The sequence below is a fragment of the Fusarium sambucinum genome, chromosome IV (genome assembly GCF_050947815.1).
Source record: "Fusarium sambucinum isolate potato_lamoka chromosome IV, whole genome shotgun sequence".
NCBI classification, from domain to species: domain Eukaryota; kingdom Fungi; phylum Ascomycota; class Sordariomycetes; order Hypocreales; family Nectriaceae; genus Fusarium; species Fusarium sambucinum.
Genome location: NC_139291.1, coordinates 1,571,787 through 1,597,296, shown reverse-complemented (window position 1 = coordinate 1,597,296; position 25,510 = coordinate 1,571,787). Strand labels below are relative to the sequence as shown.

At 48.1% G+C, this 25,510-nt stretch overlaps 9 protein-coding genes across 9 annotated transcripts; 5 read left to right on the top strand and 4 right to left on the bottom strand.

The window, feature by feature from the left end:
- Positions 1-2,222: 2,222 nt before the first annotated feature.
- On the bottom strand, positions 2,223-3,556 carry FSST1_000575 (uncharacterized protein; the record flags this gene model as incomplete). The annotated part of the gene is made up of 4 exons (XM_083232057.1): positions 2,223-2,695; positions 2,755-2,819; positions 2,868-3,355; positions 3,407-3,556. The coding sequence occupies 4 exons, from the start codon at positions 3,554-3,556 to the stop codon at positions 2,223-2,225; spliced, it is 1,176 nt and encodes a 391-aa protein (XP_083090757.1).
- A 3,376-nt stretch (positions 3,557-6,932) lies between these two features.
- On the bottom strand, positions 6,933-7,934 carry FSST1_000574 (uncharacterized protein; the record flags this gene model as incomplete). Its single annotated transcript, XM_083232047.1, has 1 exon — positions 6,933-7,934. One exon carries the CDS (start codon positions 7,932-7,934, stop codon positions 6,933-6,935), a length of 1,002 nt encoding a protein of 333 aa, XP_083090756.1.
- An 823-nt stretch (positions 7,935-8,757) lies between these two features.
- Positions 8,758-11,812, top strand: FSST1_000573 (transcription factor domain-containing protein; the record flags this gene model as incomplete). The annotated part of the gene is made up of 2 exons (XM_083232036.1): positions 8,758-8,881; positions 8,931-11,812. 2 exons carry the CDS (start codon positions 8,758-8,760, stop codon positions 11,810-11,812), a joined length of 3,006 nt encoding a protein of 1,001 aa, XP_083090755.1.
- A 1,701-nt stretch (positions 11,813-13,513) lies between these two features.
- FSST1_000572 (general substrate transporter) lies at positions 13,514-15,329 on the top strand (the record flags this gene model as incomplete). The annotated part of the gene is made up of 4 exons (XM_083232025.1): positions 13,514-13,709; positions 13,757-15,012; positions 15,067-15,165; positions 15,225-15,329. 4 exons carry the CDS (start codon positions 13,514-13,516, stop codon positions 15,327-15,329), a joined length of 1,656 nt encoding a protein of 551 aa, XP_083090754.1.
- Positions 15,330-17,071: 1,742 nt separating this feature from the next.
- FSST1_000571 (glycoside hydrolase superfamily) lies at positions 17,072-18,478 on the top strand (the record flags this gene model as incomplete). The annotated part of the gene is made up of 1 exon (XM_083232015.1): positions 17,072-18,478. One exon carries the CDS (start codon positions 17,072-17,074, stop codon positions 18,476-18,478), a length of 1,407 nt encoding a protein of 468 aa, XP_083090753.1.
- Positions 18,479-19,892: 1,414 nt separating this feature from the next.
- On the top strand, positions 19,893-20,539 carry FSST1_000570 (tubby C-terminal-like domain-containing protein; the record flags this gene model as incomplete). The annotated part of the gene is made up of 2 exons (XM_083232003.1): positions 19,893-20,214; positions 20,271-20,539. 2 exons carry the CDS (start codon positions 19,893-19,895, stop codon positions 20,537-20,539), a joined length of 591 nt encoding a protein of 196 aa, XP_083090752.1.
- Positions 20,540-20,987: 448 nt separating this feature from the next.
- FSST1_000569 (chaperonin 10-like protein) lies at positions 20,988-22,010 on the bottom strand (the record flags this gene model as incomplete). The annotated part of the gene is made up of 1 exon (XM_083231992.1): positions 20,988-22,010. The coding sequence occupies one exon, from the start codon at positions 22,008-22,010 to the stop codon at positions 20,988-20,990; it is 1,023 nt and encodes a 340-aa protein (XP_083090751.1).
- Positions 22,011-22,701: 691 nt separating this feature from the next.
- On the top strand, positions 22,702-23,555 carry FSST1_000568 (exosome non-catalytic core subunit SKI6; the record flags this gene model as incomplete). Its single annotated transcript, XM_083231981.1, has 2 exons — positions 22,702-22,994; positions 23,045-23,555. 2 exons carry the CDS (start codon positions 22,702-22,704, stop codon positions 23,553-23,555), a joined length of 804 nt encoding a protein of 267 aa, XP_083090750.1.
- A 159-nt stretch (positions 23,556-23,714) lies between these two features.
- On the bottom strand, positions 23,715-25,325 carry FSST1_000567 (uncharacterized protein; the record flags this gene model as incomplete). The annotated part of the gene is made up of 2 exons (XM_083231970.1): positions 23,715-25,124; positions 25,173-25,325. 2 exons carry the CDS (start codon positions 25,323-25,325, stop codon positions 23,715-23,717), a joined length of 1,563 nt encoding a protein of 520 aa, XP_083090749.1.
- Positions 25,326-25,510: the final 185 nt, after the last annotated feature.

Below are 25,510 nucleotides of genomic sequence, written 5' to 3'. Positions count from 1 at the left end.
TAAGACGCACAATTTCCTCACACGAACGAGGAAAGAGAGATTCTGGAAGACTTGACCGAAGATTTGGAGGGGCTCAGATACTGGAGCTCCGAAAGAGACGCGGGGGGTGGAGGGGACTCAAGCGTTGTTATTCTCTCGGGACAAGTTCCGGACTTTGAACTTATCAGAGGCGAACTTCTCCGCGACGCTAATCCGATCACGTGATTTCCTCCCCATGGAGTCGGACCAGCTGCCGCCCTGTGATGAAGGATTAGATCCACAAGACGATTGGATTAGCAGGGTTTAGAATGTAGTTTATCTTGATGACTGGCGTTAGTTAGAGGGGGAAGTGCGATCTAGGGACCGGTTCAGTTTGTCAAGCAAGGTCAATACGGGTCTACTACAGCGATTGGCGATTGTTAGGATGACTATACAACAGAAAATGTCCAATCCAGTTGTTTCTAGATATGATTAACCCAGTCTGAAATTCTTACGACTCTTCTATCCATAGGTAGCTGTTGTTTATTGTCCGACTTGAATTGAACTGACTAATCCTTGGCCCGACATCGGACGCTATGACCGAGGCATCGGAGAAGCTTCCGATCCTGTGAGATATTAACCACCCATTGCGAATTTAGCAAGGAACTAATGGCACTGAGTGCATCGTGTATAGTTAGAGAACTTAATAGATCTTTATTATTATGGAGAAAGTGTATCTTGAAATTTGAACCACCGCAGATCCCCTGGCAGGTTCACTTTCAACAGCGTGTGGGGTAAAACCAACTTGGTAACTGGACACTCAGTGAACTATGCGTGGTCCCTTTCAGTCTTTATACACGACCACTCAAAGTGATACAGAGTGTCTATACACTTTTGTATATCATTCTCTGATTTATCGTCTTGTCTAAAACAGATCAGCTCCATATATATCCTCCAGCTTTTTAATCCTCAAGCCTATTGTCCACTAACTATGTCTTGTATGTTCAGGTCATCCAAGTAGAAACATGACTAACCTCGATGAATCAGATATCTTGTACTACGGCAGTACTACTCACTGAGCTCTCATATTACATCATAGTCATATGGTTTCATATCTTTGTATGGGATGTAGACAAAAGTCTCACACGCCCAATTCTTCTCTTTTTGGAACATCGAGTTTTCAATATCCATCACACGTTGAAGCGGTCTACAAGAACGTAACGTTCCTCGGATATCAATCCTTCCGTGAGTATCTGCTGATATGATTTATACGAGAATTGATATATAGACCCCAATTTCCGAGGCCATGCAGTGTATTCAAGCGGCACAAAACCTCGGCAAGTAAAGACGTGACATGAAATGAGACGGCAAGTAATTTTCGGACCCCAAATAAACAATCGATCGATACTCTTCAAAAAGAATACGAAATTACGTTTATCGAATGACTTGCTCATGATTGCATTTTCTCGCACTCTTGTCCTCATTAGGAGATGCACTCATGGTTTAAAAAACTTCCGAGATGCAGATCCCTTTTTGAACATGGATTGGAAACTCAAAATTGTCAGCGCGCGTGTCAAAAGCCAAGACGCTAACTTACTCAATCAGGTGCTATGAGCCGCTGCCAATGCACATTGACAAGCGCCCGCACCCTGGAATATCTGAGTGGGCAAAAAGTTGGGGTCTGTCTTTGTCTTTTCCGTTTCCTTTTCCAGTCATCGCGTCCCCCCTCCTTATTTGCTTTGCTTTTTGTTAGTTGGGGGCCGTAAAAGGGTCGTTTGTTTGCTGTCTTTCTGCACGGAAAACAAGATTCAAACGGTATTAGGCTCCTCGTTAGTCTCCCCGAAAGTGATAGCCGACCTAGTGGAACGTTGCTTTTCGGTCTGGTGTCTGGATAGGGTCAATTATACGGATCTTTTGCGATAACCTACCTATCATGTATCGAGTTGAATACCAGATAACAGCTCCTTAAACTTGGCATAGCTAATAAGCTAAAGAGCTCCCCCTCATAAGGAGCTGTCTACATCGGTAGCTAAGCGAAAGCTGTGAGGTACCTTCGCTCAAGTGGCTGCAGAGCTATATCACCATTTGACCGATTGACGTCATTGGCATTATTGTCAGTCGAGTTCATTGTAGTCGAATACTTAAATAACTTGTTTCATCCTTTCTTTTCCATATTATTATTCTTCTTGTAGTCAAGAGACACTTGCAATTATTCGCTATAAATATCAAGGCTGTCATTATTAGTTGTGTTGCCGCAGCTATTTTCAAATCCTGTCCTCCTCTACCTTGAACGTGGTAGTGACCTTAACTGCACCACTGCTCTTGGGTCTCAGACCTGGCGTCAACTCTTCCTCACTCGAGTTGCCTGTACCCCTTCGAGAGTCCCACGTCGACACTACTGTTCTCTCCGCCGACGGTCTACCAAAATGGTCCTTCCCAGCGTAAGCTGCCTCGCAGTCTCGCCCGTGGCCGTTCAAGTCGTCCTCCCGTGTGAATGTAGCGAGCCCAAAAAGATCGCTCTTCTTATTGCCGCTGTTGGTAGCCCTCGAAGGGCCAAACTGCCCTAGCCCTGTTCCTGTTCGCTGATCCGTGTCTTTCAATTCAGACCGTCCCGATGTCGTTATGCCAAGCTTGCGGCCGAGTAATCGAAGCAAAGGCCTCAAAGTTGCCAAGGAGCCGGCGGTGATGGCAAGGCCTTGTTCCGTGGCCGACCAGATGGCGATATCGACTGTTGCCCCTGTTTATGATTTGTTAGTCAATGATCAACGACTTTATGATTAATGACTTGAGACGTACACAAGAAGTCTGGGTTCTTAAAATCCTTGACAAAGGCGAAACGAACGACGACGGCTGAGCTGGCCCTGTATGGTGTGAGCTGGGGTACAAAAGAATAATGAGGAGTTACTAACACGCAGGCCATGGCAAATAGAGGAATCACAGCAAGCTTTGTCTTCTTTCCCATGTTGAGCTTGGATATTAAGAAGATGGGCAGGATGGCGCAGGTAAAGTCGGAGATGACACTGAAGACACTGTACAGATATGTGAGGGCGATGATAACGTCGGGGCTGACGCATTTTCCGTCTTGGTTCGTGTTCCAGAAATACGAGATGGGCCAGCATTGGAAGAGGGTGACAAAGAAAAAGACGATTCCGGTGCAGAGTGTAATGGCCATTGTGCCATAAAGGATCCAGATGTCCATCTTTCGGTTAGTAATTCGAAGGAGGGTGATGCCAATGGATATCTTTGAAGTAATCATGGTTAGGCAGTACCAAAGATAGCACCACCACCACCAATTTCTCGCTTTGATATAATCTGCTGGATCAAGGTCACTTCGGTGACGACCGGTTCCGTGTGTGACACCACTAAGGGCACTCGTGCAAAATAATAGGAATGTGACCTGAGGTCGTGGTCAGTAGACAGTATGAGTGCTGACAGACGAAAGACTTACAAGAGCAACACACATTGTCCAATCATCCATACCAAAGTTCTTGACCATCCGCGTACGAACATAGATTCTTAGTCCAACTGCTATAACAGAAGAGACAAGCAGTGTGTAACACACTGCCTGAAGCTCAGGGCCTCTATTCGGGACACCCATGATTCTTGACTATACAAAGTCAAGCTTCAGATCCAAGCAACAGTTGCATACGGTAATAAGAAGAAGTAACTATTACAACAGAAAAGAAAAAGAGAGCGTGAGAGAGAGGATTGACGATAGACGAAGGAGGATCCAGGACGGGGGAGGAGCGGGCCGCCAGGCAACTGGAGTCGGTGGTCGCAGATATGTATATAACAATGGGAACCGAGAGACCGGTAGCTTTCGGTTAGGCCATGGTTCATATCCCTATGAAACCAATATCTTGGATCAAAGTCTCCGCTGCGGGCCTTTTGGCACGGGCGGAACCATGACAGATGATACCGAATGAGGTTATTGATCCCACAGGGGCTTTGGATCATCTCGTAGGGGTCCCTGGGGATGCGACTTATTCTGATCGACTCCGTGAGGTACAGATACAGACTTGGGGAGCAACGCTATTCGCGGATTGGGCGTCCAAAATCCACAATGTTACCTCGCTTTTGGGTCTCATTCGAGGGGTAAAGCAGGCCGGAACCCCGGGACCCAGGTTATGACGAATGCTAGAGCGATGTACTATACACACGGAGCCGATCAGAAAGGGGATACAAGGGCCCTCGCCTCGGAGAGAAAAAGAGAAACAAGTAAGGCCCCAAGGACCGGGCACTGGCGTTAGTGCTGCATAGTCTTGATTGTGGTTGATAGAGTTTGCCTTGCAAGAGTAAATAGTGTCTGTTCGCAGAATGTCTGGATCGCTCCGGTAAGGCAGACGAAGGTACTAAGCCAGATTGAAAGTTGTACAAGCACCGTTTGTTTCCCCATATCTGCCCAAGCAAAGCCATGTCAGCCAAGTCTATGTCATAATAAAAGATTGAACCGAGGGACGGAACCTGACTGCCAAATGGGGAAAGCGAGCTACAGTAGTGGCGCCGAGATAATCTCCACAACCACCACCTCAACATTTAATTTTTCTTCAACTCCCTCTCTTAGAATAAAGAACGCACCTCGGCTTGCGTGTTATGTTTTTAGGCGTCATTAAAGAACTTTCGTAACGCCACACGGTATCTTAGTCAATGTCACGTAAAAAGTTCTTGAATCAGTTTCCATCAAATCAATCTCCAGATATCTCAAAAGATTCGAACCAACGCTAACACAAGATGGTACAAGCGATTCCACGACTGGTCTAGATTATCAATCCCCCGTCACTGCTACTACATGCCGTGTCTTGCACTAGTGTAGGGGAGGGGAAGCCGGGAGTTGTAAAGTCTTGACGCTCAAGAAAGCGCCCGCAGCTAGCTTGAACAATTTCCAGTCCGTCAGTACTACTACTGCTGTAGTAAAAGTCTTGGGATGGGCTGTCAATGTCAACTAATCATACAATCAATGCCTTATAGCCTCCACCCAGGGACCCAAGTGCACTGACTGTTCCCAGGCACTGACTGTTTCCACCCGACATCGTATTTCCGCAGAGTTCCAGAATAAAATAACGGTTCGCCAAGATACGTGGCAACCAATTCCGCTCTCTGATACTCCATCTGTTATATAGCTGTATTATACTCTGTACCCCCTCGACATTTCCCATCGGTGAACCCTTGGAGAACGAACAATCACCAGCACGGATGCTCCGTACTGTACATGTCTATGTGTCAGGGTCACCCTTGCCCTAGGCCCTGGTAGCTCTTGATCGTTCTAAAATCGTGGCTGTGGAGACTTGATTTTCAGACTTTTGCTTTTTCTCCTGACTATGGCCGAACAAAGTGGTGATCATCCGCCCCCTTGAAGATTCAGAGCCTCAGTTTTCCCATCCACTTTCCCCTTTTGCTATCGCAGCATGGCATCGGCAGTGGATAGTCGGCGATCATTGCTGTAGAGACAAACACCTGCATTTGAAGAAATGATTCCACCGCCATCTTCCATTTCGCTACAGATCAGCCTAACCTTGCCCTTGCAAGCAACTACTTCATACACCAACAAACTTAGGCGACGACAAATTTGCAGCCGGCGTTTCAAACAGTGTGTGTCCTGTGGCTTGCAATTAGTATCCATGTGTAGTTTCGCATCAGGTCAGATATCACGCAATGGCTGAAGCCTCTCTCCAGTAGTCGGGGATTTCTCCACTTGTTGAAACACATTCTAGATCGACTGTCAGTCATCGCTTATAAACTTTGCAAGGGCGAGGCCACGTGTGACGTCGATCGATGGCTGCACGCGCGCACGAACAAGACGCCACTGCGCGCCCCAGGTTTAGGATGGCCGCCCTGCAGAAAAAGCAAAGGAAAATAATGAACTTTTACAAGGGGACCCTATGTTATGGGAAATTGGTGCTCTAAAGCGTAGACAATCTGTCGCTGTGTTCCGCGGAAGAGCAATGGTATCCGGTCAAGACGGCTAAATGTGGTGGTTTAGCACGGTAGGTGGATTCTAGAATTTCGTAAGGCGTCGAACCAAGCAGCCAAGATAGATACAATGGAAATAATGGGGACTAGCTAGACCTCACAACAGGACGGATCGGCGTGAATAATCTCTCACTTCCACTGCTCCTCATCAGCACTATAGTAGTGCTACAGCTGTCTCACTACGGATCTATTAGCTTATCTATCTGCTCCGTATAGCGCCTTCAAAACTTGAGGATTAGACGGATAAGCCGCACCCGGAGTAAAATTCCCTATTTCTTTGACCCACCTAGTTGTGATACAAACACCGTCAACGTCGCAACGCTCATGGTGGATCGTCCCACTACGCTCAAGTTTTAGAGTACAAAAATAAACAGCCTTTAAGCCAAATCTAACATGACATGAAATGACTATATTATTTTGTCTCTCCATTTCCGGTAGCCATCTTTTGTAGCCTTGTCAAGTCAGTCTAACAGCTGATGTGTCGAAATTATGGAAACTCAATCTCATCATTTATATGGAGTAAATTCAACGTATTCCCGTCCAATCGCCATTTACAAGTAGGCAAGTCTCGTACAACAGGTGACACTGAAACGTTTATCTACCCAGCCAAACACATCGGCAAACTTACAAAGTGGGCTGAGTACACCTGACAACACGGATTTATCCGGGTAACGCGGTTTCTCTTGGCTGATCATACATGACATGTGCGAGATGTCAAAGATTTTCATTATTGATTCAATCTCGCGTCTTGTTGGTGTGTCAGTCATCTTGTTGGGCTACTCAGGCGGATCGCATGAATATCACTTCTGATTAGTTAAGTGGTTGATAGAGCTATCAAATCAGGTTTATTGATTATCTATCCATGGCGTACTGGCATCTTCGTCTGATCTTCTTCAAGCCCCTGCCCTATTGCGAAATGCTCGTAACACATTCCCATGCACCGACTTCTTTCACAAGGAGACATAAGGTCTATGTGGGGCTCCTAAACAACCGTCCACCTGATATTAATCAAATGAATCAGTAAAAATGATGTACGGGTAATTCTTGAAGTTGTCCGGGAACTGCAAGTCTTCCAGATGCAAGACAACTCCGACATCACCGCCTTCTTCCATCATCATTGTTGGAGTCCGGTGCCCTTTATTGGGAAGAGATGCTCTACTGTATTGTAGAAATACAGAATGGCAGCCACGATCATGTAGCTTCTTGAAAGACTCGGGCGAGTTTGAAATGAAAGCGGATTGCTTAAAGGCAATATACCTGTCGCCATCAGCTACTCCATGGTTCTTGCTGTCTGGCGCGTCTTTCTGCCCAATAGTAAATCGCTGTCCACAACATGCCACAACCTGTCTGCCGCCGGCGGAAGAATCGAAGATGAAAAGATCGCAAATGTCGTAATCGGTGGATTTGAGAAGCTTTTGGGGGCTTTGCTTGATATCTCTGATTTTCGTCCTCTGCGAGTTCGGCAGCGGACCGTTGTGAAACCTGACGATGTAAGAGCCCATTTTGATACCTTCATCAAGGCTCTGCAATCTATCCAAATGTTCTTCCAGACTCACAAGAGGAAGCTCCACCACAAGTTGATTCCCCAACTCGCAGATGGCTTCACACCCGGGCCAGAGATTAGCAAGATAGAGTATAACCTCCTCTGATGGACCCTTCCGATAAAGCATCTGGTCAGCAAAATCGTCCTCATTTTCAATGGGGTCACCTTGCCCAAGGTTTGCGACATAAGGCATATCGCCGAAATTTGTGGCATCAGTCCAAATAGCAATAGCTCCAGCCACCAAGAACGGTCGCTTGTCTTCGTCTGGCGGACCGTCTTGGCATCTGATGGCCAGGAAAGGTGATGATATAGTAATACCAGTCGCCTTGTAGTACTTGCAGAGATCTTCCATAAGAGCATCGAAGTAGTCATGGCTAACTCCATCTTTATCAAAGAAGTCGAACTCTTCAAACTCCAGGGATATATCCCAAGGCGACCGGTGTATCGGTGTGATAGTAGACATAGTTCTGATGGAGGAGCTCAAAGCGGTGTTGACGGCAAAGGGGAAAAAACAGGAGGATTGTTGATGCACTCTCGTTCGTACAACGAGGTCGGTCTATGTTTTGTTAGATTCCTGGATTGTTGGCCAAAGGATGATGAGAAACCCTTGTTATATATCCCAATATGCTTAAGATTTGGATCAAGTTTCATAGAAATGTTGGTTTTGGGATTAAACTGTAGTCAACTTTGTTCGATGGTTCTACACGATTTCTAAAGTCTATGCGGACTTTTCCCTTTGCTCTGAAGCTCTAGTTCTAAGATGTATTCATATTTATACTTATTAATTTAAATAGAGTTAAACATTTCTGATAGTTAGTTTTCCCCGCAAATCTTCTGCCAATAGGTCAGGATTTCGATTACAATGCATGTCTCAAAATATAACCTCTAGTCTAGTCTATTACGGAGAGAAAAGAAAAGAGAATGTCAGTGACAGCCAGCGTACCCTGTAGCCTCGGATGAGACCCCCGCAATTGGTAATTTCCCAGAGGCGGGGGAATCGCGGGGGATGGTAAGAGCGACCCTTGAAGAACCATCCAAGAATGGGATGGTTCATCAGGTGACCAAGTAGGAAGGAGGTATGGTATGGTCACACTCACCCCCAAAATCTCGAATTTCGAGACCCAGGACCAACTTTGGCTTTTATTTCTGAGTTTCGTCTCACTCGTTGCATCCATTCACCGCAACTGAGAGGCGCACAGAGGTTGCTTTGCATCTGGATTCAGATCCTGGGAAGGAAAAACGTCTACGGATCCCTAGCCGAGGTCAACAACAGGTCACGGGCCAAGATGACTTCGTCGCCTCCGCGTCAGAAACGCCGCAAGGCTTCTTGCAAGGAGTTTCAGTGCACACACGAAGGCTGTGGGAGGACTTATTCGCGTGCCGAACATCTTCAAAGGCACCAACTCAATCGTAAGCAAGACTTAATAAGGCTGTTTGCCATTAACTGACACGTTTCTAGACTCCCCCAAAGAGATCTACTACTGTGACTATCCTGACTGCTCATTTACATTTGTCAGGAAAGATCTCTACGCTCGCCACAAATTGAGACATGAGCGTCAAGTGGAACAGTATGGTAATGGCCGTCTCTCCCAAAGGCCTCAAAAGGAGTTTTCGAAAATGCCCAGGCAACGAAGTGAACGATACTCCTTTAGTGAAGATGGCTCAGCTTGGAGTGACACCCAAGATGAAGGGAGAGAAGAATCATCAAAGGAGCGGCAGGTCTCAATGGTCCGGCAGTCCATGGATGCTTCCGGACTTGATTCTAACAACTCAAAGCAATTTGGAATCGATGGGGGCATAACGCGTCAAGATTCTGGTCAACGCGACGAAGTGGGTGGACCAAGCAGCTACTACGGAGACCAACGACAATTACAGAGTCGCGATTCATCCCCAGAAAAACAGGCCATGGGCTCTGTACCGTTTCGGATTGATCAGATGCCGCCTGCTGATATGTCTATGCCCCTGACAAGTCCCGAGTTGACCGGTCGTCCGGGACGGGCTCGAGCTCAGTCTTATGCTATGCCCAACGGAATACCAGCGTCAAACACGGAACATGTCAACATAGAAGAACAGCATTTCGGACTTTCCCCATCGAGTACGGATGAGTTTACCACGTGGCTATTTGCTGGTCAGGGGCTAGGTTCTAACTACAACTTTGTGCCCAGTACTTTTGGCGTGGCAGGATACTCCAATAACTTTGGGCAATTATGTACAGATTACACACCTCAACCTGGCATGATGGGGAGTTCCTACGTTGAGCCTATCAACAGCCTATGGTTCCAGTCAGAACCATTGACCATGGAGACACCAGTAGTGGACTTATCGCAGTTTGGGAAGAACAGTTTTTCAGAGCACAAACGACAAGCGCTAATCCACTATATGCTGCAGCGTTTCAACGAGATCAGTCTGCAAGGCAGCAGGTCGGCTGCGGATATCAAGGGTGAAATCTTTGGAAGTGATACTGATGCTGAGAGCCATGTTCTGAGTCATGTCAATGTTGAACGTTATCTCAACTCATATTGGGACAACTTTCACGATCAACTGCCTATTCTCCACCGCCCAACATTTATACCCGAAACTGCAAACGACTTTCTTCTGTTAGCTGTGCTTATTATGGGTGCTTCCATGGTTGATAAACACGGTGCATCACAAGATACGATGGAAAAAATTTCAAAGTTCACCACTTTTGTTTCTTGGAATCTGCGTTGGCAGGTTTTCATGCATGCCGACTCTCATCCACCCGCGAAGCTTTGGGTTATACAGACATTATTAATTCTCGAGGTGTATGAGAAGATGAACGCAAGCCGTGTGCTTCACGAGCGTGCTCATATTTACTTCCCTACAACACTGTCTCTCATGCGCAGAGGAAGTGCCCTGACAGGGAAGCAGTCCTCGTATGTGTCTAGAGTTCCAACCCCTCTGGGTAGCCCCAAAATGGGGTCATCCAGAATGTTTCCTGGATCGAATCGGCCGGGCTTTAACTCGTCGCCTGAGAAATGGTGGGACCATTGGGTTGCGCAGGAAGCTACTCGACGAGCTGCTTTAGCTGCATTTATCATCGACGCTACGCATGCGGCTTTATTTGGACATACGCCCACACTTGTGATTCACGAAATCAAACTGCCACTTCCTTGTGACAACACTCTGTGGTCTTCTGATTCGCCATCAGAGATTGGCTGTGTCGAGTCAAGTCTTCATGCCAACGGCGTCACGCCAATCACTTTCCTTGATGGTTTACAGCGAACACTCAATGGCCAGAGAGTGCGAACAAGCCCATTTGGAAGGATAGCACTTCTAGCTGCCCTTCTGTCTGTGACATGGCAGATGCATCAGAGAGATCTTGATCGCTCAACACTTGGGACCGACACCATACCTGGCGTCCAAGAACGTTGGCGGCCAAAATTACTCAGAGCCTTTGATTGGTGGAAGAAGGACTACGATGATGGTGTTGCTCATGTCAAGCACGCTGCGTTTGATTGGCAGAGATTGGGATTGATCAACAGAGGAGGAAGCGACGATGGTGAAGCCATGGAGACGCAGGGCACTGTGCTCTACCATTTGGGTCATATCACAGTCTACATCAGCATGCCAGAACTTTGTATCTTTGCTGGTGTCCCGCAGATTCTTGGCAGAACTGTTTCTTCTGTGGATTGGAGGAGGACAGAAGCCAAGATCAAGGAGTGGGTGGCATCACCCGGAGCCATTGGTGGGGTTTATCACGCCTTGCAGCTCATCCGGCTCATCCTTCTCCAAGAGGAACCGAAAAGAGGAGGCATGGCTAGCGAAGCCAGCGGGCTGCCATCAGCTTGGTTTCCTTCCACTTATCCAAAATACGATGCTGGAAGTGATAAACTGCTGGTCAGACCTTGGGCTCTGTATTATGCATCTCTGGTATTATGGGCATACGGATTCGTACAAGATGGAAATATCGACTCATTCCCAGACCATCTGCAATATCCTACCAGTAACATGGGAATTCCAACAATGACCACAGACTCAAGTGTTCCTCCAACCTCCAACCAAGGTGCAACCAGTACTCCCCAAGGATCTCAGGCCGAGAAAACCCCCATGTCATCCAACATGGACTACGAAGCGTTAAAGCGCGACCGTCACGAAGATCTTCGAACATATCTGCAAATCATGATTCCTCCCACGATCGATTCCATCAAAGCTTTCCACCTGCATCAAAATCAAGCTGGCGTGGTAGGAAACAGAAACAAGATCATTGGTTTGTTGAGTGTCGTTGACGATGCCCTGACGAATACAAAATGGGAGCTTCTGTCTGAGGCGAGAAATAGATTGAAAATGGCGGCGTCGATGATGCAACGACCTATGATGTAAGATTGCACATTTGAGGAGTAATATCTAAAAATTAATTATACTCGATGAGCTTGGAATACCTTTGTTTATATATGTTTGTTGATAACAGCATTTCGTCAGGCGATATTACGTGCTTAGGAGGCACCATCAACTCTGATAATGCGAAAGAACGTGATAGTGTCTTATACTAGAGGCGAACCTAGATCTTCTCCACGAATACATGGTGTCTAGCACCGGGAGTTCGCTTTCGTTTGGCAGTCACGTCAAGGCCGAGGTGAACAAGCATGTTGCAACGGGGATGGCAATGGCTTGTGCTTCATCGTTAAGCTCAGTCTGGCCCATGCCGAAAGTCGTGGACTGAGCTAACGGCAGTGCCAGCCGTTAACCGAATAAACTCTTCAAAAGAGGCAGAACAGGATACACGCATGGAACGCATCTAGAGACTACTGCACGCTACTGCATATTGTTAGTTCACCTGATGCCTTAGCCCCTAGGATCATGGCGAGTCAGGCATGGCTCAATGGCTGTCTCTGTAGCTTTGGTACCACAGTCTCGGGTAAAGATCGACCGAACGGCGTTTAACTCAGAGTTCTCAGGTGTATCATCCAATTAACTTTTGCTTTGCTCGGACTGCGTTTGGACGAAATTAGCCTGAGTTGGTCGACGCCGCATCCATGCATTATTGAATGGGGGTAAGTCGTGGCTGTCAACTCGATATGCAACCCTACCATTTCGTTCAAATGGAGTGGCAGGGTTTGCAGCAAAAAACAGGCTTTAAAGTCTGACCTGGGTGAAAGCAGCGCAAGTGAGGAGAAGCCAAGGGAGTGTAGACCACAGCAACAAGTCGGGAAGTTCGTCTAGAATGAGGACGTTCAGAACGAAGAAAATGACATTAGGTACCCCCAATGTCTCGATTGTGGGAGAGGTTGCTTCTCCAATATTAGCATGGTAATCGTGGTAGCTTATGTGAAGGCATATAGCTCCAAGCTTGAGACAAGACGATCACTGCATAGATGTGAATTGATACAGTAGTATTGAGAATCTATTCACGAATCAACGTTACAGATGCAATGGGGTGGTATTCAAGGGGCCCTGGTTCCTGGACATCAAGTCTGATCATGATCAGAGTGGGGAAAGGTCGAGGATCATTAGTTGTCTGATTTGGATGACAACAGATGACAATTGCATTTACCCGGAGGCTGGAAATGAGCAGCATGTGATGGCCTGGTCTAAAAAGTATCTCTCTCTAAGAAAATAGGCTCAAATCTTGCAAATGATATGGAGAAAGGACGGTGATCGACACCGTTGGGTTCATCCCCCAGAAAATACCCCAGACTCTCCCTCGACAGTCTGGGGAGGGCAAGGATGGCTCTGAATGGTCAGATGCTTGCTTCAGCATTACCCGGACCATTGACGATCGATGTGATGCATCCTCCAAAAACGGCAGAGAAATCACCCCGCAGAATATTCCACCAATGGTTGGAGATGGCTTCAGAATTGACTTACACGACGGGCCGTCGATCCTATTTCTTGCAGACGCTAGACGATTTGAACCGGATCGCGGGCTTAAGCTTGACGATGCATGAGGAGAAGCAATGCCATCCTTGTATGTACTCAATTGAGGCGAGATATAACTATTCACCATGTCCAATCCACAGCGACTCTGCCATTCTCACTTCTGTAAAGTAGTTTGCTGCTTTGAAGCTGTAGAGTGAATCAACCATGGCTACTTCAAAGCAGACCGGAGAGATCAACCCTCACATCGAGAGCACCGATGCTGGTCTCGATCATCTGAAGAATGTCGACCTTCACGATAAAGCCCTCGCTAATGAAGCTCTCGAAGCCACTGCCGACGAGCACAGTTATGGCGTCGTGCAGGGTTTCAAGACTTACAAGGCCGCTGCCTTTTGGTCAATCGGTGAGTTCCCTCTCTCTCGACATTTGAACGTAGCTGACAGTGTCGAGTCATCTCGACGACCGTCATCATGGAGGGCTACGATGTCACCCTTCTAGGATCCTTCTACGGATACCCAACATTCAGAGAAAAGTACGGCGTCTGGCTCGACGAGGAAAACGGACATCAGATCTCGGCCAATTGGCAGCAGCGTTTCAACTGTCTCGGTGCTCTAGCCAACATTATCGGTGCCATGCTCAACGGATGGGCGACGTCTCGATGGGGACATCGTGTCGTCCTCATTAGCGGTCTCTTCTGGTTGACCGCATTCATCTTTGTCGTCTTCTTTGCGCCGACCATCGAGGTCTTGCTCGTCGGTCAGTTCCTCTGCAACATCCCTTGGGGTATCTTTGCTACGACCGGTCCCGCATATGCCGCCGAGGTGACGCCTCTGGCCATCCGAGGATATCTTACTGCCTATGTCAACCTGTGCTGGTGCATCGGACAGTTTATCTCAGCTGGTGTGCTCAAAGGTCTCGTTAGCAACCCTACCCCGTGGTCATACAAGATTCCCTTTGCGATCCAGTGGATTTGGCCTATCCCACTTGCCATTGCAGCATACCTCGCCCCCGAGTCGCCTTGGTACCTTGTCCGTACGAACCAGCTTGAGAAAGCAAAGGTTTCCCTCGAGAGGCTGTCTAACCCGGAGCACAACATCAACTACGACAATGCCGTTGCCTTGATGGTCCACACTAATAAGCTGGAGATTGAAGAGCGATCGGGAACATCGTACTGGGACTGTTTCCGAGGCAGTAACCTTCGACGTACCGAGATCGCATGCATGGGATTCCTATCTCAAATCACAAACGGTGGTGCTCTCTGCTACAGTGGATCTTTCTTCTTCCAACAAACTGGTATCAGCGCTGAGACGTCGTATGGTATTGCCCTCGGCGGAACTGGCATTGCCTTTATGGGCACCATCATCTCGTGGTTCTACATCTACAAATTCGGTCGACGAACCATCTGGCTCACTGGCTTCTCATGTCTCGTGGTTATCCTCTGGACGGTTGGTTTCCTCGCTTTGCCTAAACAGAACCAGCCTTTGGCCTGGGCGCAGTCCATTCTATGTGTGGTGTGGCTGGGAGCATACTCCATGACGGTCGGGCCTATCATCTACACCATTGTCGCTGAAATTGGTTCGACTCGTCTGCGTACTCAGACGATTGTGCTGGCGCGTTCGACCTATTACGTTGGAAACATTATTTGTGGAGGATTAATCCAACCTGAGATGTTGGCGCCCGGTTCTTGGAACCTCAAGGGTAAAACTGTGAGTCTTGATGAACTGATTATGGTACCGATTGCATGCTAACAGAAATTGTAGGCTTTCTTCTGGGCTGGCTTGGCCACTCTGACCCTGATCTGGGGTTATTTCCGTATGTTTGAGACAAAGGACCGCACTTTTGGTGAGATGGACTACATGGTAAGTCGCGTCTTGTATGTCAAGACAACAAAGAAAGCCAAGCTGACAAAGATGAACAGTTCCAAAAGGGTGTCTCAGCACGCAAGTCTGCCAAATACCAGATCAACGAGGACGAGTTCTTCATGGCTCATGACAGGCCTGAGGCAGAAAAGCAACAGGGTTAGGTTTAGATTGGGAGACCTGACAGATGGAATTGTGCTGTTAGTTTATGACATGACATAATTTTCGATACCATCAATGCTCGAGTACCAATTTTGTTTTCGTATTTTTATGTCGATCGTTTTTCATTTGTTTGTGTTGAAACGATACTAAACTCTAGCGACCAACAGAAGTCATAGCGGAGTGTCGTCGTGAGACGTTGGACCCTCGGTCAGCGCCTAAATTATGCCAGTGAAAGAGTTGCTGATCCAGGGGCTACTCTGGTACCGACAGCGCGCGCTTATGCTGATCTCTCAGCGAAGAATTCTCAAGTGAAATGCATCTTTTTCTTTCTGTTTGGAGGTCAAACAAGGTCTAGTCCATCAATTCAGCATCATCTGCATTGAAAGACAGCTTCTGCTTATCTCACAGCTTCCCGACGTACTGCGATACAGTACGTCTGAAGCAGGGTCATCGACTACCATTCACATATCGCAACATCCTTTGTACATTCTTTCATCTCCAAAAACAACCATCCAACTCTTTTGTTATGACTTCACATCTTTGTTCATATTCAAGCCACTTTCAACAACGGATCGAGCGGCCTCTTAACCGTGCCAGCCAAGGACTGCTCTACCCACTTCAAGGGGGAAAATGAGACGGCCCAGTCGCATCTAATTTAGCGCCTTTTGCCCCAGGGCTGTCAAGGGTTGCCAAGGAATTCTCCGGCCTCAGCGAAGAATTGCTTCTTACGTAGTGTTTTATGTAGAGAAACGAGCTGAAGGAGAGCGTCATAGCATAGGGCTCGAGAAAACATATTGGGGAAGTATTAACTACGGGGTATCCGTAAATACCCTTATTCGACGTCTACACAAAACGTCAAAGCAATATCGAATGTCTTTGTTCTTGGCTTCGTATAACAGAGATTGGTCCAAGGAATTAATCCCAGCACCAGATCAGATCCTGGTCGCCAATATGCATTTGATTTATTCAGCTTGTTTAGCTTTCATCTGTTCTTTAGTGATTGGCGTGTTTGGGCATCGATAAGTGTTCCTTGCATAAACTACCGCCACCCGTGTCAAAGACATACATACACCATTGAACTCAGTTTAGAGAACTCAGTTTGAGAGACAACTTCAAGACAAATGTTATGTCGTATCAAATCTAAGAGTACGAGAATACACTGTAGGGATATGCACGAATACCAGGTATTCGCATTACTCATGAATACGTGGTGAGCCATCATTCATCTCTTGATTCTTTATCGACGATCATACCGCAAGATTACTAGCCGGGTATGAGACAGGAGAAGGTGCAGACCACAACCAATCATCGCCCGTACCCAAGACATTACATACTATTCTTAGCGGTTTAACCATAACTTATGGACCAGCGTCGTAAGCATTCCCCTGAAAAACCGGGCACTTAGTGCTTGTCCGGCACGTGACGGCTCCACGTCCGCTGCAACCGAGCCGCCCCTACCTAATCTCAGCGCGTTCCGAAACCAAAAACAAAAGACGGTCTTTTCTCATTCTTCATCCAGACATTTCCTCTCTTTCCGTCCATCTATCTCTCTTTTTTTGGGTAGACTTTTTCTTATTATTTCCTCGTCACTCTCTTTTGCCTCAACGGCTTTTATATCCAAACTTAACTCACACTCCTTTTTTGAATAGACTTTATAACAGTCTAACGTGGTGTGACCGTGCTCAACGTTGTACCGAATAAAGTATCACCACAAATCGATCGATAATCAACTCAATCAGTCAACATGAAGGTTTCATCCGCTGCCGTTGCTGCTGGTGCCCTCGCCATGGGCGTTGAGGCCAAGAACTACCTTGGTTTCAACTCTGGTGCTACTCTCGCCAACCGAGAGGCCAAGTTCAAGGCCGACTTCCAGGCTGAGTTCGAGACTGCTCAGAACCTAAAGACCTCCCCCGGTGACTTCAACGCCGTCCGTCTCTACACCAACATCCAAGCCTACTCCGAGGATGACCCTATCGAGGCTTTCGAGGCTGCCATTGACACCAAGACCCAGATCCTCCTCGGTGTCTGGACCTCTGGTACTGACTCTATCGACAAGGAGATCAGCGCCCTCAAGAAGGCCGTCCAGAAGTACGGTTCTGACCTGACCGATCTTATCATTGGTGTTTCCGTCGGTAGCGAGGATCTTTACCGTAACTCTGTTACCGGTGTCAAGAACAAGGGTGGTGTCGGTGTCCAGCCCGATGCTCTCGTTGACTTCATCGACGACTTCCGCTCTGCCTTTAAGGGTACTCCCATCGCCAAGGTTCCCCTCGGCCACGTCGACACCTGGGATGTCTGGGGTAACGCCACCAACAAGCCCGTCCTCGATGCCATTGACTTCATTGGAGTCGATGAGTACCCCTACTACGAGAACGACAAGGGCAACAGCATCGACAACGCTGCTAAGCTCTTCAACAAGGCTTTCGATGCCACCGTCGCCGCCTCTGCCGGTAAGCCCGTCTGGGTCACCGAGACCGGATGGCCCTACAAGGGTCCCGACTGGGATGAGGCTATTCCTAGCGTGAAGAACGCCCAGAAGTACTGGCAGGACGTTGGCTGCAAGAGCCTCTTCAACAAGGTCCCCACCTTCTGGTACAACCTCCGTGACTCCAACCCCGACAACAAGATGAAGTTCGCCATTACCGAGAACCTCTCCACCACCCCTCTCTTCGACCTCTCTTGTGATAAGATTGACGATGAGAAGACCTCCAGCTCCGCCGAGTCCAAGACCAAGACCTCCACTGGTGCTTCCAAGGCTACTGGTGATGCTCACTCTACCGGTACTTTCATCACTGCTACTGCTTCCGCCACCGGCACCGGCTCTGACAGCGAGGACTCCACTGCTACCGATACTGGCTCTCAGTCTAAGCCCACCTCTGGTTCTGGTTCTGGCTCTGGCTCCGGCTCCAGCTCTGGTGACGACTCTGAGTCTGGCTCCTCTGGCTCTGGATCTTCTGGCTCCTCCGAGTCTGGCTCCTCCGGCTCCGGTTCCGCAACCGAGTCTGGTTCTTCTGGCTCCGGATCTGGCACCGAGGCTGGCTCCAGCTCTGAGACTGACGCTGCTGCCGAGACCCCCAGCACTGTCAACGGTGCTGCTGGTTTGACCATCTCTGCCGCCGCTATTGCCTTCTTTGCCATGCTTGCTCTGTAAATGTCCTAAATGGATCTGGGTTAATTGACGCCCATTAGCGTGTCTTTTTTACTTATTTCTCGTACCCGAGATCTGTTTCTTGTAATATTTTATGGATAGATTACGGATAGACAAATGTTGGCTATTTTTTACATTATTGCGTGTCAAAGAATTGTGATTTGAAATTACACTACATATGTGTGAAACATGTACGTGAAACTCTCAAGAACTGAGTGTCGACTTATAAGTGAAACCAAGGCTTAACCGTTGCACCTGAGCTAACTTTCTTCCCGCCTCAACGGTCAAAGCCATGACCTCCTTCACCCACTCAATTCGGCATAAGACAACAAAGTAGGTAGCAACACCAAAACAAAAAGGAATCAAGCCACTGCGATCAAAAGATAAAATCAGCAAAAGGAAGGGTCTGGCCGGGGATTGAACCCGGGACCTCTCGCAAGCAATGCTATAGGGTTTTCCCTAAGCGAGAATCATACCACTAGACCACCAGACCGAGCAAGTCATGAGACTGATGAATCAATCACGTGATTGTTTGATGCTGAGAACAGTCGAGATTGCAGATTATGTCGCAAGTTCTTGGTGTTGACAGCCTCTAGGGTGGGACACATGCTATGTTGACTTGGTTGGATTGACGATTAATTAAAGTGTGATGGGATTAATCATAAACTTTATCTACATTCTTTATCCTTCTAGATTTTGCTCGAGCTTAAAAGTGTAATAGCACAGACATTTAATGCGGCGTTGGCTGCCTCTTATCTCAAGTTCTCAACATCAATGTTAGCTTGGTCGAACTGGGCGGAGCATTTTCCCTAGTCAAGTGGCAGCAAGTACCGGCAGGACGGATTGACGAATAAGCAATTTCCGACATGAATATCTTCCTCCGGTCATTTCCTTTTCTGTTGACTGACGGAATTAATGATACGCGAACCTGATTTATGTCGATCAATTTGGTGTTTGGGGGCTGGTAAATGCAAAAGGATGCTTTCTCTCGACGATCATGGTCATTCAAAGATTCCATGTTTCATATCATGATTGATCTGACGCAATCCCGAATCCTCATGATAGATTACAACTCATCAAAGGCCACTCATTAAGAGTTGTGGGTATCTTTTGATGTTTATCAGCCTTACAGACGCCGCCGCTCGACTGCGCCTTGTTTGTGGGTTTCTTTCTTCACCCTCAAGTCATTCGTCCACCCATTAGACACATGTTCTCAGCTCCCGCCGCCATGAGGGGTCCTGAAGTTGTTGAGGAAGTTACATGTGACGTTTGTACCACAAGGGTCTCCCCTCCATTTGCTGACAGTAAACCTGTATAAATACCACAAACCCATCATCCATAACATCACCAACAAGACTTGATATCCTCTATACCATTTCAATTAAACCCATATTTTTGATCCTACAAGAAAACAATCATGGCTGCCGTTCAACTCCAAACCGCCCCTCACCAGGTCGGCGTCTTCAAGAACCTCATAGCCGCCCAAACTGAGACGCTCGTTCTCAAAGAAAAAGTCATGTCCCTTACTGGCGACAGCTTCGACATTAAGCTCGCCAACGGCCAACCCATTCTCAAGGTCGAGGGTAAAGTCATGAGCATTTCCGGCCGCAAAAAGGTCTTTGACATGCAGGGCAACCATCTCTTTTCCATCGTCAAGGAGCTTATGCACATCCACGCTACCTACGCCGTGGAAGATCCCCAGGGTGTCAAGATCATGGAAGTAAAGAATAGCTTCAAGCGTGAGTTTTATCCTTCCTTAAAATTGTTAGGAACCGCATTCTGACTGTTTATTTAGTTATGGGCTCCAAGGCCACTGCTACCTTTACCTCCAGTGATGGTACCGCAGAGGTTCTGGAAATGAAGGGCAATTGGTTCGACTATGCGGCTGATATCTTTGACAAGTCTACAAACACTGTAGTCGCGCGCATCGATCGCAAGATTCTCAGCGGTCGCGACATGATCTTTGGCCAGCAGACATACGCTCTAATGGTCGCGCCCGGTGTCGACATGGCGCTCATGGCGGCGCTGTGTATCTGCATGGATGAGAAGAACAACGAGAAATAAGATGGATGACCTGATGAGAGCACGCGTGTGATAGATACCCCGGGAGTGACGACGCGCGGAACGACGCTGGAAAGTTGAGGTCTGCTTTGAATGGCCAAGGAAGCGATGGCTTTGTCGACATGTATAATTGCCCTATTAATTGAGAGACAAGAATGAATCACGATTAAAAAAATGTTAATGATTAAAATGAGCGTAGGAAGATGAGTGTGAAACCGATAAGAGGTTCGGCCAGTGTGGATGCTTCATCTTTTGCAATGTTGCATACACGGTACTATCAGAAGGGAAAGAGACCCTTAGGGGAGCCATATTCTTTTCACAAGCCAAAGGCATGTATTTCGTATCAAGGGGTTTCATCAATTATCAATTGCAAATTTATTACCAGTTTATAAAGTTCGGTTCCTGCATATAACCCAATGTTAAACCATGCGAACAACCAGGGCAGCATCTTTTACTGCATAACCAAGACATTTCTGAATCGAGGTTTTCCCGCTTTCAAGCTGTCCACTGCATCCTGGACCTTATCCAATGGGTACTTCTCAATCATACACTTGACTCCATGTGTCAATGAGAAGCGTAGTGCCTCCTCGGAGTCGAGAGCATGACCGCTAGGCCAACCAACTACACTGGCACCCTTCAGCACCAAAGCCAGAGTATCAATCTCTGCAGCACCGACGGGTGCAAGGTTAAGCAACTTGCCCTCGGGGGCGAGACCTTGGACGAGAGGAGTTATGGCTTTAGGATTGGGTGCTGTCTGGACGATAATTGAAGCACCTCCAAGCTTGTTTAGTTCCTCGCCAACGTCATGCGTCTTGGTGTTGATGTAGTGGTGAGCGCCGAGCTTCTTTGCGAAGTCTTCCTTGTCGTCGGTTGTGGAAAGAACAACGACTTCGTAGCCCATCTTGTAGGCGTATTGGACTGCGAGATGACCAAGACCACCGAGGCCCTGAACTGCGACGATGCGACCCTGCTCAACGTGCATCTTGCGAATACCGTTAAAGACAGTGACACCAGCACAAAGAAGAGGAGCGGCGTCGGCAGGTTCAATCTCCTTGGGTACACGCACAACAGCCTCAGAGCGGAGGAGGACATACTCGGCGAATCCACCATCGCGACTCACGCCATTGACCTCCTTGTGGTCACAAATTTGGAACTGAGCTCGTTGACACTGTCGGCAAGTTCGATCATGTCCACCGTGCCAAGGTCCACCAACGCGGTCGCCGTTCTTGAAGTTGGAAACATCCTCACCGACTTCGACGACATCACCGACGATTTCATGGCCGGGGACGCGGGGGAAGACGTCGCCCATGTGGCCTTCGCTCGTTGCTACGTCTGAGAAACAAACACCACAAGCGAGGACCCTGACGAGGACTTGACCCTTTGAGGGATGCTTGAGGGGGACATCTTTGAGTGTAAAGGGAGCATTGGCTTTCTCGATAACACAAGCCTTGTATGTTTGGGGAAGAGAAGACATGATGTTTGATAGGGTATTTACTGAAGTTGAAGACTTAATTGGTGTTTATGATAGAGTTTACTATCAAGAAGAGTGATGAGATAGATATACATACTCTCAGCGAGGAGGGTGATAACTTATATATAATAGAACCACGCATACGGCAACGGAGCTCCGGATGCGATGGCTAACATAGTTGACGCTATCAATGAAACATCACCAAAGTCTTTCCCCTCATGAGATGCTCAATTCGGTCATGGTGCTACCATAGAACGCATTGATAACAAAACAATTGCATATTAGCAGCGGAATAAACTCTAGTGCCGCCTAATTCCGCGCGTTATTGGGCAGCGCACAGGTTTATGGCGTTGAGTATTACATCACCATCTCCGACGGGACGAAAGGCCTGCGTTAGTTAGTTTCGTGTAGTACTATGTATGTATTCGGATATCAGATCTCCAAAGGCACTACTATCCCGTAGATAGTTGTCGGAGATGAAAGCAGCAAATGTTCCAAAACCGATGGTTCTTGATTGGTTTGGATGGTTAATCCGAGTTATGAGATGATCCGAGATAAGCGCCACGATAGCTACAGCCACACCTCAAACGCCACAGTCTTCTATAGAAAATTTCCCCCACCATGAGCAGCCTTTGGTGATGCGCAACCTTGCTATTGTAGCTTAACCCATACATGCAAACAAACTTAACGAAAGATGCCTCTCGATACCTCAACATACGAATTAGCGCTTCTGCGCGTCGACGGACGAAGATGGAATGAACTCCGCCGTCTTCACGCCCAGATTAGGACCCAAGATGCCGCCGACGGTTCATCATATCTCGAAATGGGCCATACAAAAGTCATGTGTGTCGTGACAGGTCCTTCTGAACAGCAGCAGCAACGACGCGGCGGTCAACAAGGATCTCGCGATATGGCGGCGATCAATGTCAATGTGGTGGTCGCAGGATTCTCAAGCGTGGATCGCAAGAAGCGAGGGCGCAATGATAAGTGAGTTTTTCTTTGCCCATGACGATTGCTTTGAACTAACAGTTTTGCAGGCGCATCCAGGAGATCGAAACTACAATTGCCAATGCACTCGCTTCGAACTTACACACGCATTTGTTCCCCAACTCCTCGATTTCAATCTCACTTCACGTCCTTTCACAAGACGGATCGCTACTCGCTGCTCTACTCAATGCTACAACACTTGCGCTTATCGATGCTGGTATTCCCATGTCGGACTTCATTGCTGCCTGTACGGCGGGCTCGACCTCTACATACGCTGCTGGGGATGACACGGCCGACCCTCTACTCGACTTGAATACTCAGGAGGAGCAAGAACTTCCGTTCCTCACCGTCGCGACGCACGGCGCTACCGACCGAGTAGCAGTCTTGGTGTGCGAGAGCCGTGTGCAAGTCAGCAGATTGGAGGGTATGTTAGTAGTAGGTGTGGATGGATGTAAACAGGTCAAGCAGTACTTAGATCAAGTGGTGAAAGACAAGGGCGCGGAAATGATCCAGGAGGGCGCCGTGGAAAGGAGTGACGCGATGATGGATTTGGACGAATAGTATTGATACCAAGAGTTTTTGCATCGGGTCAGAAAAAATGAGTTTGGAGTTCTTTGTTTGATCGGTAGTTTTTAAGAAGCTACAGGTATGTCTCCAGCGCTAGAATAATATCATAGTGTAACAGGCTAATTGTAACATTTCGAAGTTGAAACGTGGTATTTACAGCTCCTCGTGCTTGATCTCGTCCTTGGTCTTGGGCTCCGCTTCGGACTCAGCGACAGGCTGGGCCTCGGGCTCGGCAGTGTCTTCAGCGTGCTTAGTCTCAGTCTGAGTCTCGTACTCAATTTCGGTCTCAATGACGGTTTGGGTCTCCTGTCCGTCGGCGCCAGTGACAGTCTCGTACTCGGTCTCAATCTCAGTCTCGATGACGGTCTTGACATCGTCGGGACCATCAGTCTCGACCTCAGGCTCGGGGTCAGTGGCCTGGGTGGATCCAGCCTTCTTCTCGACGACAACACCCTCGGGGAGCTTCTTCTTGGCACCCTCGCCCATGCGGATGGCGTCAATCCAGCTCTCGACGTTTGAGAGGCTAAAGTCACCTTCGTACTGACGCCACCAGTTACGACGGGTGTTGATAGCAATCAGGTTGACCTTGTCGTTGAGTCCAAGAGCCTTGGGGAGAGTGGAAGCGGCGTCGCTGTCGCTGGGGATGGCGATGAAGGGGAAAGTGTTACGGCCTCCGTGGACGTACTTGGTGTTGAGGTGGGAGAGCGACTCAACAGCTTTCTCGCCAGCTTCACCAGGAGTGAAGAGGAGGACACAGGTGTGGGACTTGGGGGCGAGGCACTCCTCGGTGAGCTTCTCTAAGCTCTTGATAGTAGCGATAGGAACAATGGAAGGGACAGGCTCGGCAGCAGGCTCCTTTGATTCGGCGGTAGGTTCCTTGGCCGCTTCAGCGGACTTGTCCTTCTTAGCGCTCTTGGTGTCGTCCTTTTTGGCCTTGGTGCTCTTGGTGCTCTTGGTGTTTCCAGTAGCGTGAATAGGGTTAGGCTGTCCAGCTTGAGTGAGGAACTTGACCATGCCCTTCTTGGCCATCTCACCATCGTAGACAATAGGGTCCTTGCCTTCACCAGGGATCAGAACGAGAGCGGGGAACTTCTCAATGCCAAACTTCTTAACAGCACCCGCTTCCTTATCACGGATCTGACCCACAGAGATGACATCGAGGAAGTCAATGGCGATGCTTCGGATGAGCGCACTAGTAGTTCCCTTTTGAGTGAACAGGACAGCCTTGGGCTTGTCACCCTTAAGGAAAGAGTCCAGGTCCTTGTCACTCACACGTGTAACGTGGTTGTTGATCTTGCTCAGGACAGCCTCCTGGATAGCACCGGCAGTTCGCTGGCCCTGGTAATCCTCAACGACGGGCTTACCAGACTTCTTGCCAGGGCGGACAATCTTGAGAGTGGGAAAGCCCTGGACGCCCATGGAACCGCAGAGCTGCTTGTTGGCGTCATCATCACAGTCAATGGCAGCAACTTGAGCAAGGCCATCGAGGTTTTTGGCAGCTTTCTCATAAGCGGGCTTGAGACTCTGACAATGACCACACCAAGGAGCGTAAAACTCGACAATCTGGAAGGTGTAAGCAGAGAATCACAAATGCGAGTAGGGATGGCTTACAGAGGTGTAGTTGGACTTTGCAATGATCTTATCGTAGTTGCGAGCGTTCAACTGAAGAACAGGAGAGTTCTTGGTGTAAATGGCAGCTTGAGCCTCGGGCAGAGCCGCCAGGGCTGCTGTCAAAGTTACCAGCAGAGAAGTGGGGTTATGCATTGTGAAGGTTAATGCGAGGTTGTTGATGATGTAAAAGAGAGAAGAATAAGAAAGTGTTGCTCTTGGACTGATCAGTCTTGAGGTTGAGTCTTATTTACTAGGCTCAATGACAAGAAATAAGAGTTACTTGTTGTCGTCGTCAAGAACAAAGTGGCATCTTCGGAGAAAAAGCCACGGTGATCAGA